The 21543-nt window shown below is 49.1% G+C and overlaps 1 protein-coding gene across 1 annotated transcript in view; it reads right to left on the reverse strand.

Annotated features, from left to right (window-relative positions):
- The window catches only part of Adam12 (ADAM metallopeptidase domain 12), a 306281-nt gene that overhangs the window by 18330 nt on the left and 266408 nt on the right, over nt 1-21543 (reverse strand). The window contains exons 13-20 of the mRNA XM_075972576.1: nt 21336-21425; nt 19425-19620; nt 10011-10119; nt 9708-9906; nt 8331-8408; nt 4860-4968; nt 1873-2008; nt 1169-1277 (exon numbers count right to left, since the gene is read on the reverse strand). Coding sequence (XP_075828691.1) covers nt 1169-1277; nt 1873-2008; nt 4860-4968; nt 8331-8408; nt 9708-9906; nt 10011-10119; nt 19425-19620; nt 21336-21425 — 1026 coding nt within the window. The remainder of the gene's footprint in view (nt 1-1168; nt 1278-1872; nt 2009-4859; nt 4969-8330; nt 8409-9707; nt 9907-10010; nt 10120-19424; nt 19621-21335; nt 21426-21543) is intronic.

A 21543-nucleotide genomic window follows, 5' to 3' on the forward strand; every position in this document is an offset into this window, starting at 1 on the left:
CATAGAAATGGCACTGTAGAGTCTCTGCTCCTTTTCTGCCTGGGTTCTCTGGCTGGGAATGGCTACTTTGAGCTTTGCCCCCGAGGTCATGCGAGTCGGTGGCTGGCTCTGTCTTCTTGCTGAGTAGCAACCACTGTGTAATATGCCACTGTTAATCCTTTCACCTGCTGATAGACCTTTGGGTCATTTCCAGTGTTTAGATCTTGCTTTTGGTTCCCATAAAACACACCTTTGTAGCTGGCGGGTCCAGGTTTGGAGACGAAGGGAGGCACATTTACTGGGAGCGATGGCTTCCCGTTTAGAAGCTCAACCTCTACTTTTTAGACCAAGAGAAGTAAAACAGTGCATTGCCTGCTGCATTGGTGATAATATTCTTTTCAGTTATTTCTCATGTTGTGGCACCTATCTTGCTCCCAGTTTTAATTTGTCCGAGTTTGCCTCAGTCAGACATTGCTTTGCTATGACAGAGTGCCTGGATGAGCGGCTTAGTAAGGCGAATTAATGGCTTCAGAGGTTCAGTCCACAGTTGCCTGGCCCCATGCCCTTAGGTAGAACAGCAGGATAGAAGTGTGTGCAGAACCATTGGATGGACAGGTAAAGGAAGGGAGGAAGTGACAGGGGACCAGTACAGCCTTCAAATCCCCTCTTCCATATAATGGAGTTCAATATTTAAGAATTCTTGTGGATAAGCAAAACAGTGAGGCTTCGGGCAAACACTGGATACCCAAGGACAAGGATATAGCTTTTTAAAAGAATGGAGTAGGCATGGATTCCACAGTCCTCGGCAACACTTAGGTCAGCAGAACTTAGACCCAGGCCAGAAAACTCACCTAGGCACAGCTGGTGACCCCTGGAAACAGGAGTCTGCTCTGGCTGCATTCCCAGTGTGGCTGCTGAGAGCCTGGCAGGTCTAGGTCACTGCAGAGATTGACTTGGTTTGTATCCAAATACAACACAATATGGGGACATTGATTGCCTTATGAGAACCTCAGATGATTCCTCTGGGGCCTGCCTCTGGGCCCTGACCATTACAGGGGCAGTGAGGTATGGCTGAACCAAGTGTGCTGACTAAACATTTCACAGGCATGATGGAGCCGTGTTTTCCCAGGCAACCTTGTTATGTAAAACTCCATGCCTTTACAGGACAACACGGCCTTGTGTGACCTACCTTGGGGGTGTTGGGATGTGGTGGCCGGCTCATCAGCAGGCCTTTTCCGAGGGTGGGGTGAGCCTGGCCAAGGTGAGAACCACTGGGTGTCCGAGAAGGGTGCACACACCTGTAAGGCAACCCAACATTTGCTAAGCAAGGGTTAGTCCTCCTTGCTACAATTCCTCATATCCTGTTCCTGCTGATGTGTGTGTGTGTGTGTCTGTATCTATATATCTCCATGGCCAATCATGCAGGGGAAAAAAAGCTCTAACATGCCTATGAGTTGAACATGAATGCTAACTCTGCTCTCTGGCCACTGGCCTATCAAACTAGCTAACCGAAGATCATAGAGATTTAGCTGGGGATGCACAGGGGCTGTTTCTCATGAAGCTGGCCTTTCAGCAATAGTCTCTCAGCACATTGGGGCCCAAAGCCCTGCCATCTGAGGAACACATTCCAGGGTCCGCATGCCTTGTTAAAAATGCTAACGCAAAGATGAGAGCAGACCCATCCGTGGAATTCACCAGCACCCTGCTTATTTATGTGATGGACGGCACAGGGTTTGAAGGGAGAGTCAAAGAGACAGCTGGCCCGGCAGACATTTACAAAAGCCAAACAAACCAAATCAACCCAAAGACCCAGTGTTACTATCCAGAAAATCTGCCTCCCTCCCTGGCTGAGGGTGACGCGGCGAGAAGCCGTCATATCTTGAGAGGACATACCTCAGCTTTTCTATGGTGGTTTTCTTATGTGTGAACAGCAGACGCATCAAGGTCTTCCTTTTGAGATACACCACACATCCAGCGGCCAGCAGACACAGGATGCTCACCAGGATCCCTACAGTCAAGCCCTGGTTATCTGAAACAAAACACATTTGGCTCAGGGGAGGAGGCCGTTCCAATAAAATACAGAAGACATCGCACTGTGACATTTATGGCAGAGCAAGCTCTAAAGGAACAAACAGAACCACTGCACGTAAATCCCTGAGTGACATCCTAATAAATTAGTCTCTCTCCAAAGGTCGTGCTGGAGTTCTGGTCCATGCCACCGTTACTCATCTGTGACAGCTGAGAACTTGCTAGTGCAGGGACATGGTCTGGTAGGTGGGACCCTGGTTGGACCACACAGATTCCGCTAGGCAGAGTGGACTCTGGAGCCACACAAAGTATCAGGGGACCATCTTATCAGGATTGGGGGCTCCCCAAAGGTCGTCTTCGACCCCTCCCCACATCTCCTTGATTCTAGGCTGCTTTCACACTCCAGTTGGAATTTACTTTTATCTGTCATCCCTTTATCTGTTCTTGATTGAGACTTCATCATGGGGCATCTCAAATTAGAGAATGAGAAAAGAAAAAAAAACCAGCACCCTAAATGAAGTTACCCTGGATTTGGTTTCTGTCTGTTAAGGATTAATACTGCCTTTGGGGGCAAGCTCCTTATTGTTGGGAGAATGCCTGTGCATGCTTCATGAAATTTTACCTGTGGAGCTGAGGCTGGGCCCGTAGCTCAGTTCATAGAGTGTATAGCTAACATTTAGGAAGCTCTAAGTTTGATCCCCAGAACCCCACAAACCAGATGTGATGGTGCACACACCTGTGATCCTAGCACTTGGGAGGTAGAGGCAGGAGGATTAAAAGCTCTGGGCTATCCTTGGCTACAGAGCAAATTTCAAGCTAGTTTGAGATTTTAAAAAAAATAGTATTTTTTTCCTTTTGTAATTTGATCCCATTTTATTTAGCACATGTGGGTAGGAGAACACGTAATCCATCAGGCTACCTCCTGACTGCAGTGATACGCAGAGGCAATCCGGGAGGTGCTAGGAATCACAGGAGGCTTCCTTGGAAGCTCATCAGAACGGTGAAGTCCTGGGAAACAGGGAGCCCTTAACTAGCCTGTATGTCGACCAGGGATGTTCAGGTCGAGTTGCATACCCTAAGTGTTCAACAGTACCTGTAGACTGCTGGGGAGCCAGATTTACCCTCTTCCTGTCTCCCTTCAGCACTCAGTTACTGCTAATCCAAGTAGCAGCTGCCCCAGCTCTGGGCACAATGTCTTGGCACCCACCCTGTTCTGTACTTTGTCCTCAGCCAATGAGTCCTATGGGGTCTACCAGTACTGTCTTCCTCCAGCCATTTGCATGACTGGAAGGGTACCGTTGCTGGGCTCTTGTCAACTGGCATTCCTCCTAGGCTTAGTAGCAGCCCTGAGCTTCAGCTAAACTCTGTTGCCTCATCTAAGTAAAAAATGACCAGCAAGAATCTCAAGAGGTTATTTTCAATCCCTTGCATCAACCTTACATCTTAAAGTGATCCAATCAAAGTCCTGCCAGACCCTAAGTGGCATCAGGATTGCCTGTTGCCATAGATAGCAGTGCCATCTGCTGAGCTGTCCAGCCAGTGTTCCAGGAAGTACCATGACTCTACTGTCCAATCTGTATTCTGGGAGTTGTGACTGTTATTCTGTCCTGCCTCACCCTGTCCCCAGGCCTTGGCACAGCCAGTTCTCTGTATTTGCAATCTCTCTATAGATGACTCTTTTCTGAGACAGGGTCTCATAGAGTCCAGGATGGCCTGGAATTTGCTATGTAGCCTAGGATAGCCTTGAAATCCTGATCCTCCTGGCTCTCTATATTCCCACTGCTAGGATGACAGGTATGTCATTCTGGGGATTAAATTTAGAGCAGTGGTTCTCAACCTTCCCAAGGCTACACGTCCTTACTACAGTTCCTCATATTGTGGTGACCCCCAGTCATAAAATTATTTTCACTGCTTCATAACTGTAATTTGCTATTGTTATGAATCATAATGTAAATATCTGATCTACAGATGTTCTTTTTTATTTTTAAAACAATCTTATTTTACATATCAATTCCAATTCCCTTTCTCTCCCTTCCTCCTGCTCCCCCCACTCCCATCTACTCCTTAGAGAGAGTCAACAAAGGCTGTCACATCATGTGAGGCAGGACCAAGGCCCTCCCTGCTGTATCCAGGTTGAGGAAGGTATCCTTCCATAGGAAATGGGCTCCAAAGAGCCAGGTCAAGCACTAGGAATTGCAGATGTTCTTAGGTGAGCTCCATGAAAGGGTCACTCAAACCCAAAGGGTCGTGACCCACTGAGCTAGGGCCTCATGCACCCTAGATAAACACCCAATTGACTAGGCTCCAACCTTAGCCCTCTCAGGGATTTTCTTATCTCTGCCTCTCCAATGCTGGGATTACAAACATGCACTATCATGCTCAACTTCTCCTGTGGGTTCTGTGGATCCACACTCAAGTATAAGTGGCTAGCACTTTAGCAGCTGAGCCTTCTCTAGTGGTGACCATTCTCTTTATTAAGAGGTAGCTGTCATACTTTTGCTGTTCTTGTTTGTCCCCCCCCCCATGCTATCATTCCTCTGTTCAGAGTTTTAAAATGCTCTGGGTGGCAGCACACAAAAGCAACCCTTTACAAAATCCTTCGATGTGCCAGTGACATTCATACGCACTTGGTAGTGCACTGTGGCCATTGCCTTAGCTGGGAAAAGTGCCACAGGGAGAGAAAATGGCCAACACAATGCCTTACCTGCATTGAGGGGGAGCCAGCATTTAGAACCTGAAAGGTTCATGCTGGGCCAGAGGCACCCAGAGTCCTATTGTGGGGACGCCTGCCCAGTACCCACGGCCTTAAGCAGCTCAGCATCCCCTCCCAGCGATGCCGAGGCTCCACTCACCTGCCTGCCGGATGGGCCCACTATCTGTGCTTCCTCCAAAACCAAACTTGTCACAGAAGGGAGGGGCCCAGTGGGCCTCACAGTGGCAGTTCTTCCTGTTGTTACACACCTTTGGGGCAGAAGGGGAGAAAAACATCCAGAGGGGACAGGGTCAGGACACACAAAACCAGGGTACTCTGCCAGATCCCCTCAGCAACACATGTAGACTCAGTAAGTGCGAGACCGAGAGACAGCATCGCACCAGTGGAGAGGAGAGCAGCACAGCCTGCCTGTGCTCAGGAGCTGCTGTTGACAGCCGGCTCCCCTTTCCTGGTCTCCCCAGGAAAGCTGTGGAGCTGCCCTTCTCGGTGGTTAGGGGAACCCACTTAGGGACACAGAATCAGAAGACCATGCATAAATCTGTCTTCTCTGGGAGGCTCAGGGAGGATCCAGCAGTCTGGGGTGGGGAAGTAGGTCTGCAGCTGGACCTCTTATTTCTGATGCTCATGGAAGTGCGCAGGGGTCTGGCAACATTCCTGGGAGTCCACTGTTGTTACCAAATGCCTGTTCTTTCTCTCAGCTCCTTGTGGCTATTACCTGGCTCCCTGTCACAATATATGATAGGCAAAGACAGAGGAAGTGTTCCTTGCGAAGAAGATGGCAGGAAAGGGTGCTGTTGCCCTTGTTGGTCCTGGATAATGCACTCTGATGGGAGACCAGAGCTCCAGTGGAAGGACCCAGAAGTCTGTTCATCTAATCGCCAAGGGTCACCCACAGTGGTTCCTCTGCTTGGATCCACTGTTGATGTTTACATAGCTCACCAAACTGGATATAAACCAGTTGATCTTGAGTGTGAAAAACGGAAGATTTTCTTTCTTTTTTTTTTTTTTGCGACAGGGTCTCATGCATTCCAGGCTGGCTTTGAACTAGCTATATGGGTAAGAGTGGCTTCGAATTTCTCTCTGAGTCTCCTGCCTCCACCTTCTGAGTGCTGAGAGATTCTAGGTGTGCCTCACCATCCCTAGTTTATGAGGTATTGGAGATCAAACTCAGAGCTTTGCACATGCTCAGTAAACACTCCACCAACTGAGCTACAAGCTACATGGCTTGTTTTCTGAAAAGGAGGCTAAGCTTTGGGAGCATTGAACAGAAGTCCACCTGACAGTTTAGGGAGAGGCAGGACAGTGGTAGGATGACTGGGGAGAGCTGCCCAGATCAAGGACTGGGAGCCCATATGACTGTCTGGTATCTGTATTTCCCTTCCATCTAAACACTGCAAATTACAGGCGATGAATTTCTTGGTGGCTCGCTTGTTGTGTGGAAGTCAGTGGAACTGGTAAACAACTCTAGGGCCTGCATAAAAACACTGGGGTCAAATATGCCTGAGTATTTGAAGGCAAACAAAACATTTGCAGCCTGTGTCTTGCTTGTCATGGTTCCCTGCTCTAACTGGCTTCTGTGAAGGATCCAAGCACTTGTCCAGTTGCTTCCTCTGTGGAGACAAACAGTCAATGGAGCCCGCGGGAAGCAGGGATGTTTTCTAGGACACTCCTGTTAATCAGGGTTCTTTCTTTTGCAGAGCACCTGTGGCCACCGAGTTGCAGAGTTCTTTCTAAGGGTTGTAAGGGATGGATTAACGCAATTCTTTTGTTTTAGTGATGAGGCAAGGCTCACATGGCAGGGTTGTATATCCACCATAAGCTGGGCTGGCCGAGAGCAAGTGGGACAGACTGCTCTCTAGTGTCTGTGGTACATCCTCGATACTGGCAAAGGTGCTGCAGCTGGCAGACCACCCAGGAGACTCACACCCTGCCTGGTGTGGGTGATCTTAGCTTGAGGCAGGAATTTGCAGTCCAGATTCCCTACTTGGAGTTACTAGTGGTGAGCCTGGTCTCATCATAGAGGGATTGGGTCAGCTACCTGTAGTAAAATGTCTTAGTTTCTTTTGGATGCTGTAATAAAATACCCTGAAATAATAAACTTAAAGAAGAAAGAGTTAATTTTGGCTCACAGTCCCAAGTGCACCATGGATGGGAGTCATGGAGACAGGAGCTTGAAACAGGTGCTCACATCATGTGCACAGTCAAGAATTTGAGAGCCATGAATTCTGTGCTCAGCTCACTTTCTCCTTTTTATATATAAAGTCTAGAATCCCAGCCCAGGGAATGATGCTACCCACACTGGGCATGGTTTCCACCTCAGTTAACCTAGGAAGGTAATCTTCCACAGGTATGCCCATAGGTCCATCTTCCAGGTGACTCTAGATCTCACAAAGTTCACAATTGAGATGAACTACCACACAGAGTCGTAGCTGGCTATTCCAAATCAGCATGTCCCCACAGGTCTCACAAAGAGAGGCCTCTGCCCTACTTTCTCTGAGCCAGCAAGGTAACTATGGACACCTCCTCACTATCACACTGGCCTTGGCATCGTCGTGAAAACAAAAGGGCCAGGCTTGTTCATCTACTGCCATTAGAGAGGAGTCTATAATCCAATGAAGACATGAAGAGATTCCATTTGATACTGAGTCAGCTGAACAGAGCATCAACGCGCCTGTCTGAGGCGGCCCGGCAATCTGTCCTGGTTACAGCATGGTGGTGATTTTGCAAAGACCTCCATAATCCCAAGTGTCTAGATAGTCTAAAAATACAATTTAGAGCCTGGTTTCCGTAGAAAAGCTCCAGGAGGACAAATGAGCCACTGGTGCAACTAATCAAGATTAATATAATCCCACTGGAAAAAAAATGAACTGCATCAGGAAAACGAAATTGCGTTTTAAACAATTAGAGTCCTTTTCTTCCCTAAAGCTTCTCAGAACTCAGCGGCATGTGGTAGTCAAAACCCATGGCAAGGGCATTCAAGAACACGTGCTCGGTAGATCTGATGTCCTCATTTTAATCCCTTTTGCAAGTATCTTGGTTGAGACATATTTGGGCTGTTGGGAGCAAGAGGGACAGCCCTGCTTGAAATGCTAATGTGGGCCCTTCGTGAAGCAAGGTTAGCTTCGAAATTACTTTGAAGATGACAAAATTCTTTCTTTATATCACAGGATGTTAATTCAAAAGATAATTACCTCTCAATCTGATTTTCTTTGTTAAATGAAAGTGACATTTCTCCTGCTATGTAAAGGTCAGAGCCAGTTAATGCCTCTGGAAGAAAATGTTGAGGGGGTGCTCACTGTCTACTATAACTTTTACAAAGCTACAGGAGAGATGTTGGAGGGGCTGGAGAAATGGCTCAGTGGTTAAGAGCACTTGATGCTCTTGCAGAGGACCTGGGTTTGGTCCTAGCATCACATGGTGGCTCACAATCTGTAACTCTAGTTCTGGGGACTCTGACCCTCTCTTTGGCCTTTGTAGGCACCAGTGCGCGCACTCTCTCTCTCACACACACACAGGCAAAACATTCATGCATATAAAATAAATCCATCAGAAAAGCTGCAAACTATTAGTGCTGTGGGCTGGCTGAGTGGAGGTGGCAAATCCTACTTACCCCTCGGCCATGGCACTGCATTGCACACTTGTGAACCCCAAAGACGCTGACATTCTGACATCGACGATTGAGGCAGATCTGTGGGAGACACAGCACATACCTCAGTACCTCTGCTCCCCACCCTTACACAGGCACACGAAACAGAGAAAGCAGGGGGTCTTGACAGATGGCTCTGTTGGCAACATATTTGCTGTGCAAACCTAAGGACCCGAGTTCAATCCCCAGAGCCCATGTAAAAACAAAAACGGAAACAGAAACCCGAGCATGGTCGTGTGTGCTGGTGGAGAAAGGTGAATCTCTGCAGCTTGCTGGACATCCTAACTAGCAGCCCTGGGTTCCAGTGAGAGACTGTTATTAAAAACAAGTGGATGTCACTTGGCAAGAGACCAGAGGTTGATCTCTGGCTGCCGCAGGTCACAGACAAACATGGACACACCCTCCATACATAACATGAAAGAGAAAGCAATGGAAACTTGGAGAAGGCTCTCATTTTCGTGAGCATGGATGGAGCATAATAACTTGTGTTGTTTACCCCAGATATGGCTATCGGGGAGGATTTGACACTTGTCCAATGTGAACAGTATTGATTGAGCTCTTTTATATCGAGAAGATGGTTTCAGTGGAAGTGAGAACTGATTTTCTTAAGAGTTTTGCGTAGGGCTTTGGGGTCACTGGTGACACAAAGAATCCACAGGGATGCTCTCCAGGGCACTGTTTATCTAGGCACTGTAGAGGCTCCTATTTGCTGCATGGCCTTGTCTCTGTCAGCAGTGCTCAGCCACCCACACTCATATCTGCACACGTGCCCATATATAAACCAGTGTGGCCGAACTCAAAAGTCCTGCTTCTTCCTTTAAAATGTTTAGTTTTGTTTTTAACTCCAAAAGCATCTCAGCCTTCCTCCTCCCTGTTCTCCCAAAGGACCCCCTTCTGTCTCTCAGCTGACCCCCACTCTGTGCCCCTCCTTTCTCTACAGAGTCTCTGAAGATGCCGCTGACTTCCCACTTTGCCCAGGCGAGAACAGGCCCCCAAGAGCTCTGCCACTTCCCCAAAGCAAGATGCTCCACTGCCTTGTTTCTTGTGTTTCTTTCTGAGGTCAATTCCTGGCAGGAGGTCTCCCTGAAGCCCAGGGGAAGAAATACTTTCTCCTACAGGGAGAAAACAAACCCCAGGTCTCCTAATTCGTTTCTCAAAGGTCAGACTGGGACTTCAGTGTGGCTGACTTTTTCTTTTAGGTACAAAGAGTTGGATTCCAGAGACCATATTCTGAGGAGCTTTAGGAAGAGCAACTGGTCCCCTCCCCTAGTTCCTAAGCAGGCTCTTCCGTGGCTGTGCTCCAGACTTACATTAGGATGCAAGTGAGAACTGGGTTCTTACTTTTCCTTCTGCACACTTTGTTCCTGAGAGCACGAGCCCTGGATCTGGCATGTCATCGCCCAAGTACACATGGGTCCCCCGGCACAGAATCCGACCTCCTTCCTGCTGTGGGATATTTGTTTCTATGGAAACGGCATTGGTACCAATGACTGGTCGACTGGCGCCACCTTGACACTGGATTTTTCCACACTTGGCATCTCTGGAAGGGTAAGAATACACAAGCTCAGAACAGGGCCGGTGTGGGGTGGCCTCTGCCATGTGTATGGGCTCAGCGCCACGGTGGCAGGGAATGTGGCCTCATACCTCATCTCGCATTTGACGAAGGCGCTCTTGGAGTCTTTGCCACAGTTGCCATAAGGATCCCCTGCAGAGTTCACTCTCTCGAAGCAGATGCCAGGGGCTGGTTTAGCACCTGGAACAGAAGAACAACGGCACCTTCCTCGTTGCTGCTCTGATTTCCTCTGAGCAGCACTGGGCTTTGGGGATAAGGGGAAGGGTATTCCATGTGTGGAGAAGTGGCACGCGGTACCCAGATGGCTCAGGAGGGGGCTGCTGCCAACCTGGAGGACCTACAGCTGGCATCCTTTTCTGGCCCAGCCCACTCATTTTTCTGTGTTGTGCTGTAGGCTTCGATTTGGGACCCAAGGCATGCGCAGACTCTCAAGAGATTAGGCTGGACTGTGTAATCGGATCTGGTCAGGAGCAGGAAGGAGTTGGCTGGCCGGCTGGCTGCAGACAAGGGGAAGCTACTCTCTGTAGCAACATCCCACTCAATTCCGGTGAGAAAAGACAAGCTAGGCAGGCTCCAAGGAGTAGAGATGGCTAATGTGTGTTTGTGTGTGTGTGTGTGTGTGCTGGGGGGTGGGGTGGGAAGGTGGGAGGAGGGAGAGTGAGAGGGATGCAGAAATCTTTTGTTTTCAGTCCTAGAGAGCTCCAAGAGTAAGCACCATCTTCAGGGCACGGTCATTTCTACGTAGATTGTTCTCAGAGTACACAGCAGGATATGCCCTGATGGTTGTGGATCATGGATTGACCCCTGTTAAGACCACCTCTTTTTGCCAGGGAAAGAGAATAAGGAATTGAGGGCTAAGGGAGAAAGCTTTGGAGGGCTCTTATACGGCAGCCTCAAAGGTATCTGTTGGTAACAGTGAGGGTGTCAGAGGAATGGGGCAGGCCAAACCGAGCCTGGCCATTAGCTCTTGGCCTGCCTCCCCTTCCAGCATCTGGTTTGGACATTTCCCTTCACAGCACTTTCAATCACTAGGAGGTGACTTCCCAAAGCCCGACCTGCCCTATTCTCTGCTCCCAGCTCCAGGGAGTCTCTGTTGGCATTCTAAGGTGACAATGCAATCAAGATTCCAATCAGATTTGGTCCTAGGCCAGGACTTCCTCCCTCCTCTGCAACGATACCTATTGTTCTTTAACCTGTGCTGCTCCCTTATCAGCTCCTAGCAGAAATGGCTGCCTTGTTCAATAGCAAAAGCACACAGCTCGCCATTGTCACCCTCTTTCCATGTGAGATAGGCCTGAGCCTGCTTTAGACCTCTGGACTAGTCATCCCATTCCAGACCTTCTGCTTCCTCTTGGTTTGCTTTTTGTTTGTTTGGAAACAGGGTCTTCTTATGTAGGTCCTCCTGGAACTCATCATGTAGACTGGGTGACCTTTGAACTCACAGACATCCACCTGCCCTTGCCTCCCAAGTGCTGGACCTAAAGGTGTGTGCCACCATACTTGGCACGTTCCTTTCTTTCCTCCTAGTAAGCATTTTAGGCAGGTCTTCTGGAGCTCCTGGCTAAGGCACACCAGTCCCAACTGGAACTAATGCTGTGTTGCAGGAAGACCACTTGGTCTCTGCAGCATCACCTTCCCTTTCTCCCATAGAGTCTCATCTCCTTTGCTTGAGTCTGTGTCCACCAGCCCTTTTCTGAAGAACAGCTTGATTGCCTATGATGCTGGTTGGTCCCTGCTTCCTTCTTAGATACTGACCATTGGGCAATACCCGCATAGAGTCTGTGTGTGTCTAGAGGGATTTTCCTCCAATGGAAAGACACTACAGAGAGGCACTAGGTAGTTTTATGCCTTTTTGTTGACCCTTCTCTTCCTAAGAAAGACAAAAACAAATCCCCAAAGATGACATTTAGAGAGGGACTGGATAGATGGCTGGATTGGTAAAGTGATTTTCAGGAGCTGGGTTCAGATCCCCAGTATCCCTGTACAAAGCCAGGTACGCACACATGATTTCACTGCTGAGGAGGTAGAGACAGGAGGATGCCTACAACCTGCTGGCCATTAGGTCTAACTGAGCTGCTGAGTTCCAGGTTTAGCAAGAGTTTATCTCAGAAAATAAAGACTGGGGATGACATGAGATATCTTGCCCGCATGCACAAAAAACAAGCATATGAACACACAAACATGCCACCCCCTCCCAAATGACTTGTAAAGAGATGTCAGTTTCTAAGATAACAAGTTTCAAGAAATTTGGCCAATATAGTTTTTTCTCCAGCAGCTCGAACAATATAGGCCGCTGAGATTAACTTTGTGTCTCTACCAGGAAGCGCTGAAGGAGCAGGAGGCTCTGTGTCACAGGTTGCTGCTGACACATGTGTAAGCAGGATGTGTCTCTGTCAATGACCTTAGCAGTGACTTGTGATGAGGCAAAGGAAATGGACACGTGGAAGAGGGCAGGGCCATGACTTCCTCTGCTACTGTAAACTGGGAGACAAGAGGCACCTGACCATGGCCCAGACGATTCTCTAGCACACCCTGTACCTTTTTCTGTGTTTCTATCTGTGGAGAGCACAGAATGTTTCCCCTTCTCCATCCTCCAGCAGTCCCAGACTGGCAGTTCCCATCAACACCCCGAAGCTGCTCTTTTAACTGAATGATGGGGGTGGGACGAGAAGGCAAGAAGGAATGAACAGAGCTCCATGAGAAATGCTGGTCCTCATCCAATTGTCTAATGTTTCCTACTATAGAGTCTTTGGGGTGAGGGGATACCCCTTGCAAGAAACAGGGATTCCAAGGCTAAAGATTAAGTTGAATCAAACTTACAATGATGTGAACGGTTGAAACTTAGTCCAGTTCTCATGCCTCATCTGACTACCTCCAACTTGCAAGGCTGCTTTCTGGGACCAATATGTCCCCAGCTAGAGCTCATGGGCACTTCTTAGCATTGTTCCCCCAGTGCAGCTCAGCAGCCACACCCTCCCATGGAGTAACTCCCTTTATAGGAGAACCAGTGCAGAGGGGTTGGTTTCCTCTGATGATCTGACGTGAAATCTGCTTTATTGATAATAAGTCGCAGTGTAGAAGACATGAGATTGTTTGACGGTTGTACCTCATGTATCTATTATACTCCTACTTCCGAGAACATTATGTTTTTCTTATAGGAGTACCATTTACATGGTCAGGGAAGTGCTGACTTTCGCATGCAGTGCCAGAGGGATGGACTTTAAGACTCCTTTCTGGCCAGAGCAATCTATCTCACAGGATAGGGTCAATGCTGGTCTAAATGGATCTAGGGCTTCTGGGTCTCCCGGGGCCTTCTTCTGCTTCTCCCTTTTCGTGGAGCTGGCTGGGCATAATCCTTGCTCATTTTCCTCTTTCTCTCATGAATCTTCCTTGTATTTACCATATATATTGCCTACTGACTGCAAAGAGCAGGATATTCATGAAGAAATGAGCGTAAGGCCAGCGGGCCAGCCTCCTATCTCCAACACTCCCAGAGGCCGCCATTTGTGCTCAGCAAATGAAACACCAGGGCCGTGCACACATCTCCCCAGGGTTCTCTTCTGCAGCTGTGGATTTTCACCTGCTCCCTGGCATCAGATGAAATGCTGTCATGTCGCTCCGCGTAAAGCTGCATGCATGAAGACAGAGGCTTTGCTTTTGGGAAAGATAAATTGCTGTTCTCTCAGAGGTGAAGTTCAAGTCCGAAAACTGAGAAGCGGGGCAGAGGGATTCTAAATGGGATGCATCTTGACATTCAAAGGATCCATCATCAAGAGAAAGGGATAAAAAGGAAACCAAATCACAGACGACCTTCTGAGCTGACACTCTCAGCCTCTCACTGAGTCCATACGGAGAGTGACACTCTAGTGTTCGGCATGGCTTTTGTATGCCAGCTGCCAGCTAGTGCTTGTCTCTGAGGCAGAATGGCGAAGAATTTGAAAGGTCTTGGCATGTAAGGCATGGGAAAAGCAGAGATGCAGGTACGGCAAAGGCAGAGATGCAGGCTTAAAATCGCTGTGCTTAAAAATTCTGCACTGTGTGTTTTCACGAAGGTGAGAGGCTGCACATCTCTCTCTCGTGGACAGAACGGCAACAGTTTTCTTATCGCTCCAGTGCTACATCAATTAAAGCCTTTGAGTTCTTAATAAGGGAACGCTCAGTGCTTGGCCACTAGCAGGAGATAAAGCTGAGCCTTTCGGAGGGAGTCTTGACGCTGCTCTGCATTTTAATCACCAGTTTTGGCTTTGAGCACAGTGGCTCACACTTGTAACCGGGTCTGGAAGTTCTCAATGTCATGGTGTCCTCTGAAGAGGAAGTGAAGATAACAGCGCTTTGAATGAAGCCCCAAGTTTACTCATTCTGAGCCTCTCCTTGAGACGATCTTCTTCTGCAAACACGCTGATCTAGTCTGGGCCAGTCCGCTCCTCTCTCTTTGTCAACTCCTGTCACTTAAACCCACAAACAAAGGCACTGACATAAGCAGGTGGCATCTGCCCTTCCGTTCTCTCCGAGTCACCTTTGCCTTTTCCAGGGAATGAAGCCCAAATGAACAAATGCCATCATTTCCTTCTCACACGATGGAACAAGGCTTTCCTGGTTCTCCAACAATAGGCCTCTTGGCAAAATATCCTTTCTTCCCCTTGGCAACCATCAGTTACAGTAGGCCATCCGTACATGCAAGGCCCTGAGTGGATTTCAAGTTAATCGGGCTCATTTAAACCGGCCTTGTAGATAAACACTGGATATTTACGATCCCCTAAAACTTATCTGGTCAGCTGATGTGGCATAAATCTGGTGACTGAGAAGATGGACATTAACAGCAAGTTTGGGGGCCCCCCAAGGGAAAATTGGTGACTTTCGGCCTGTGGTGATCATGTAACATACCTGTGATGTTAACAGTCTAATGGTCTCCATCACTAGGCTAGTGGCTCTGGCAGACAGCACTGCTAAAAGGCAATCTTCAGCCGGAGGAAAAACCCCAGCTGTATTTTAGCAGGAATAAAGGTCATGCCATGGCAACGGAAAAGCTTCCTGAATATTAAGACTGAACTGGAATAAGAAGCTCAATACCCATTTGAACTGCAGATAATGTTATGTCTGGGATGCCAACATCTAAAATCTTGAGACAGTGAGCTAGGGAGACAGACAGCTCAATGGGCGAAGTATTGGCTATTCTGGCATGAGGACCTGAGTTCCGAACCCCAGCACCCACGGAAAAAACTTGGTCTGGCGGAACATGCCTGTGATCCCAGCAATGGAAAGTCGAGACAGGAAGATCCCTGGAACTCCCTGACTGCCAGTCCAGCCAAGCCAGCCTTCAGGTTCTTGAGCGACTCTGTCTCAGAAAATAAGGTGGGGAGTGGCTGAGGACGATACCTGATGTCAAGTCCTGGCCCCAACTTGCACACGCTAACCGCGAGATGTGGTAGAAAATCAGGTCGGAAAAGAAAACTTCCCCAGCCAACAGGGAGAGCATCAACAATACTACTACTACTAATTAGATCAAAAAAAAAAAAAACACAAGTAAATGAACAAACCCCACAGAGGTCTTCTGAAAGTTTGTCCCGCTGCCACTTAGGAGGTGCAGGCACATGCTTTGAATCTTCTCTGCCTTTATTTCTAGGGAGACTTGGAAGCAGGAGGATTTTATTGGAATCTAATGCTGGACTGAGACAGGCACATCTCAGAAGGGAATAGCTAGCTGGAAGGAAGGGCTTTATCCGGTCAGCTTCGGATAGCCAGCTCCGAGGCGTGAGTAACAGACACCCTGGATGTAACTGGAGAATTCGATGTGACTCAACAACTTGGCCAGGTCACTGGGTACGAAAGGCACAGCCATCCAAGCAATGACTCAAGGAGCCCTAGAGTTCTGAGTGACCCCATTCCCTGGAGCTCGTCTATGACCCTTACACAACATGGTCTAGATCTGGGAGTGGGAAGATGAGACACCACAAATGTATCCTGGACAAAGGCTTCCTTCCTGAATCATGGAAAGTTCATTTGAACCAACCGCTGTAGCACTCTAAGGCTCTCAGCCCAGCACATCTGGCTGGCCAGGGCCCCAGCCCAGGAAGTCACCTCTGTCCCTGGGGCTACATCCACCCAGGGCAGGGTAAGGGCTTAGTGTAGTTGTAGGGAGGATGGGACAGAGGGAGTCACATCCCGAGAAAAGCATGCAGGGAACAGGCAGTGCATTCCTCTGGCACAAGCAGGCTCTTGAGTCAGCATCTCCTACCCAGCAGGACGTCAGCAAATACTTAACAAATGAGAGAATGAATGACAGACGAGGGTCTCTGCTGCCGTCCAAGTCACAGCTCTACACAAATAGAACTAGCTGCACTTCCTGCCTTGGCCCTGCCACCCCGTTGTACCCTCTACCCAATCCTGGATGCTAGAAACACCACCTCTTCTGGATGATGACTGCAAGGCAGTATCTCTCAGACTCCTTCAACCTGGCTGCTCGCTACCCTCAATCCAGGCGGTGTCTTTCCTCTCTCCATCGCATCTTGCCTTTCTACAAAGTCTTGAGCATCTCTTGAGAACACACTCACATTGCATTGACTACAGTTTAGATTTACCAGGTGCCAAGCACCAGGACTGTTGGTACGTGCATTCTACTAGACAGAACATGTTACATGCATGGGTAGGTAGGATGCTCATTCCACTTCACAGCTGAGGTCCAAGAAGGGTCAGAAATTTTCTGAAGGAATAGAGAGTGGTTCAGCCTCAGTGTTCAACACCAGCCCATTCTCTCCAGCCTGGACCCCAGCAGTGTGTTACCTTACAGGACGAAAGGGACTTTGCAGACATTCATTTAGAGATCTTGAGATGGGAAGAGGTAAAGATGGAGATCTGGGTGGGCCTAAGTCATATGGGTACTTGCAAGGGAAACAGGAGGAGCAGAGCCAGAAGACTACAGAAGCTGAGGTCAGAGGAGCCGGACAGACAACTGCACGGCTGGCCTTGACGAAGGAGGGGCGGGGAGTCGAGGACATTGGTAACCTTGGAAAGCTGGAAAAGGCAGCGAGACAACATTCTTCCCCCACATTTCTGGATGTGCTATGTCTTCTCAGCACCTGGATTGGAGGACTCTGGTCTCCAGAAACGGAAGCTGTGACTTTTCCTGTCACGAGTTGCTAAGGCCCTGACCACAGGTGACTCTCAAAGTGTCATCAACAACCAGATAGTCTCACTGGTATGGAGAGAAAGGGCCATGACATAATGTGAGGGGTGGCAAAGAAGTCATGGTCTCAGTCACAGAGGCCTTGCCTGTCCCCTCTCTGCTGAGGATGTTCTTTTACGAACTGTGTTGAGAAAGGTCTGGTGGGGGCACATTGAAACCCATGAAGTCACTGCCTGAGGTGGTTCCCCAGACCTGGACTCCCTGATTTTCTTAGCACCTAGTGCAAAGAACCATTCCACCTGTCCCAGGCACCAGGGAGAAGGTGGGCAGGAGAGAGAAGAACTAAGTGTGTCTGTGGGGGGGGGCTCTTGGGGGAAATGCCCCCTCTTCAGGACAGTGTGCAGATTATAATGCTATCAGACTTCAGTTTCAGCTACCAAGATGGGGGGCCTTCAAGAAGGTGGATGCTCTTGCTTCTGAGAAGCCCATCTGTCAGTCAGGCTGGCTTCTGCATGTCTAGTGAGCACACAACTCTGTCCCCATTCCCTGGCCCTGCCCCTTGAATATGCATGTGATGGCAGAGGTCAACGTTGGCTGTCTTTCTCTGTCACTTCTTGACCTCAGTTTTGAGACAGGTTCTCTCTCCTATAGGGGCTTGGTGACTGCATAGCCTGGCTAGCGCAAGCCCCAGGGATCCGCTGTCTCTATGTCCCTGGAGCTCGGATTACAAGCTTGTGCTGCCCTGCTTGGCTGTTTACATAGACTTATGTAAAAATGGATCAGGACTTTGTCCTCATGCTTCCCTGATAAATACCCACGATTAGTACTTTACTGACATCAGAACTCACGGATCTCAATCTCTGTTTGTGTGTCTCCCCTTCCTTTTATTTCCCACGGATAAATACCTGCTTTGGTCACCATGACAGCCAGCAGAGCCACACAGCACAATGGTTTGGGGAATGCTGTGCTGTTCCATCTGAGCTCATGCCGGAGCTGGGGCCAGGTCTCATAGCACAGCTGGGCACTGAAAAGCTCCACAGGCCAAGGCCAGCTCCCATAAAGGGAGCACCAGAAAAGCCACTGTAACTTTATGGGAGCTTCCTGCCGGTAGAAGAGCTGGGAGAGTGGAAGGGCCACCAGAGATGTCTGAGGCCTGCTGCACTAAACCCGTGTCCTAAACTGACCTTGGTTGGCTACAAGGTATCTGAACTCTCTAACCCATTCGGAGTCCTATGGCCATTTGACACGTGTATAACAAACGTCTCTTGGTGTGTGTCGCTGTAACGGTGGTATCCTACCTATGTCTTAAGAATCTCATGGGCATCAGGTGAGGGACCAGCACTGAGACTCGAAAGAGGAAGTGTGAAGGACTGGGAGTTTCAGGACTCTTTATTCTACCTGTCCAGGGTACATCCACTTATGGGAGCCACCAGCCCACACTTTCTTCTTCCCCAGAAAGCTCCAAGTGAGGGGCCATCTTTGCTGGGCACTGAGAACTCTCCAGGCTTGGGAGTTGTACCCACAGCAGTTAAAACCAGGCTTCAGTGTTTGGGCATCATTTTCTGCTCTGGTTGACTCCCCTTATTCCTCTGGAAACCAGAGCCTTATAGAGAGTTTCTGGTTTCCCCCAGAGCTGGCTTAGCTTGAGGTCTGAGTCTGGCTGACCATAGTGGCCTTGCTGGCGCTGGGGCCTCTGGCCAGGTCTGAGGTCATCTCTTAGCTGTAAGTGAGGACTCAGCCAAACTCAATGGAAAGAAAGAAGTGTAACACACTCAGAAAACATCCCCAGCGGGATTCTTAGCCAGGATCCCAGGAGCTGTAAATGAAGTAGATCCAGAATGGTTTCTAGGTAATGAGGCCCTCCCCGGAGTGGCAAGCTCTCCTAGTAATAAGGGTTAGAGTGATAAACCCCCGGGACAGTGAGGCCTGCAAGGCAGGGTGAGGTCCTTAGGTACTGAGAACCCCCGGTAGTGAGGTTTGGGGTAGTGAGGCTTTTAAGGAGTAAGACTCCAGTGTCTAGGCTGCCTTAGGAGACCCTGAATCTGACTTCAGAGGGGAGCCCCAAAGAGATATACAGGCAGGGCCCTAAGATTTAATCTGCATTTTTAGAACCTTAATGGGACTTTAGATCAAGGCTGCATCTGCTCATGGGAGTGACTGTGCACTGTGAGAGTTATGCCCGGATGATGGGTCACCGTGGCCACGCCTCCTGCAGAAGCAGACTTCCCGTCTCAGAGTTTGAACCTCATTGCAGAGCAGAATGGGCCTACATGGAGGAATACCCCCAGGAGCCAGGACAGACTCATGTACATAGAGCATACGTCCTTCACTGTCCCTTAAAGAACTGGAAGCGGCCACGTACCTGGTCCCCAGAGTGTGACACACTGTTGCTCGTGGGTCTGGCAGATGCCGTTGTAGCAGTAACCATCCACTCCCTGACACGGGTGCCCATCATGAAGGTACACGTTGGCTGGGCAGTGAGGGGCAGTCCCTGTACAGAATTCTGGGAGGTCACAGGAATTGCTGGAGGGTCTGCATGCAGTCCCTGGAGGCTTCAGCTGAAATGACAAGGTGGCTTATGGCACATGTACCAAGTAGGAGGAAACGACCCTCAGTAGCTCTCCTGAGGCAGACTGCAACAGGCCACCTACTACGGTTGAGTAAACAGGTGGGGATTTCAGCATCATCCCCTTTGATGGCAGAGAGTTCTCCTTAAATGGTTTTGTACAGGTCACATTTACTGTATAACTGCAGGTAACACCAGGTTCCCCAAGGAGCAGACAGTCTGGCTCTTGTTGAGTCTCTTGTTGAAGAGGTGACCCTTTTCTCAGGCTATTGACACCATCACATGCCTTATCCTCATCTTCAGGCATTTTTAGGCAAGGTAGCAAAATCAGCAAGATCAGACTCTCAATAACAGGGCTATACTGTCATCCGGTTAAAGAACCAGGGCCCCCTTTATCACTTTATGGGGAAAACTGAAGGGGAGTGGCAGGAAGGATAGGGGGAGGATGGGGACAAGGACCAGGAGGTAGCAGCAGAAGCAGCAGTGGTAGCGGCTATCAGCGAGGGCTGTTAGACCTCTGTCGGACAAGCAGCTCATCTTTTAGACTGAAGAAATGAAGGTTCAGGGGAGCTTGTTTGAGCTCCACAGTCAAGGCCACCAAGTCCGGGGCTTGGATGGCCTGCATACTCCCGAAGGCAACAAGCTGAATCACCCACCAACTCCTAGAAAGCCAGAAGTTTGGAAGGGATTACTGGAAAGCTACAGAAGCGGATGACAGTTGTATCCACATATCCTTCCCACCTTGAGCCTTATTCCGTGTAGGTTCATCCCCTTCCTGGCACTCTCCAGCACTAGTAACTGGGTACCTGGGTACTGGGTACTTCGTATAATATTTTCCAGAACTTAATAAGCATCAGGAGGGGATACACATGCACACAGACACACGCACACACACATGCACACACACACACACATATATATTCACATAACATAAATATGCACACACTCACTTGCATGCACACACACACTCACACATGCACACACACAAACACTCATATATACACTCATACACAGACACACATGCATCATTATAATCCACTTCTAAATGATGTGCTTGGGTGGGGTGGATCGCGGAGCTTCCTGCAATCCTTGTGCCAAGATCAACTGCTTAAGTATCAAGACATAAACACCTATCCTAGGAACCTTCAATGCCCAGGCCTTCCCCGTTAGACATGCATTCTGAATAAACAGGATGAATGGTAGAAACACCAAAGCAAGAGCAGTCAGAGCAGTGCAAACAGCAAGTCGGGCAGTTGCCACTCTGGCAGTTCAGGGTGGTGCACACTTTCTGCTGGTGCAGACATCCCAGGAACCACCAGAATGGCTTCTCTGCTACCTGCCAGACACTGGCATCAGGCAGGTGGACCTGGTATGAGGCTGAGTGGCAGGGTAAGGCTGGGCTCTCCTGTCATTGCTTTTCTCATGGAGTTAGGACACCCACAATCACAGATGGAATATTAGGGTTGAGCTTGGCTTTCTCAGTCCTGTTAGTTTTTAGCCCGTGGGCCATTTATCACAAGAGTTAGCAACTAAACTGTGCATTTTACCTGACCAGAGAGTTCTAAGAAATACTAGATGGTACCGACTGGTGAAAGGGCAGCTTCCCTCCCAGGATGATCTCGGGGAAAGCAGCTCACCATACTACTTCCCTTGCATCAGACGGGAGCCACCCAAACCAGGCAGAACCTCCAGCCACGCTGGACTCACCTGGCAGTCCTCGCAGCACTGCCCATGCGCGCACACAGCATCCGGCTTCAGAGTGCAGGTGCTGGCGTTACAGCAGCGATTGGTGCATTCCTGAGGAGGGGAATGGGATCCGTTTGAAGGGTCATGTGGAATGGTGACTCTCAGAATGCCAACGTCACACCCTAAATGACAGCAAAGGCTAAGGTGCCCAGATCCTGAGCTGAAAACC

The sequence above is a fragment of the Microtus pennsylvanicus genome, chromosome 5 (genome assembly GCF_037038515.1).
Source record: "Microtus pennsylvanicus isolate mMicPen1 chromosome 5, mMicPen1.hap1, whole genome shotgun sequence".
Lineage (NCBI taxonomy): Eukaryota > Metazoa > Chordata > Mammalia > Rodentia > Cricetidae > Microtus > Microtus pennsylvanicus.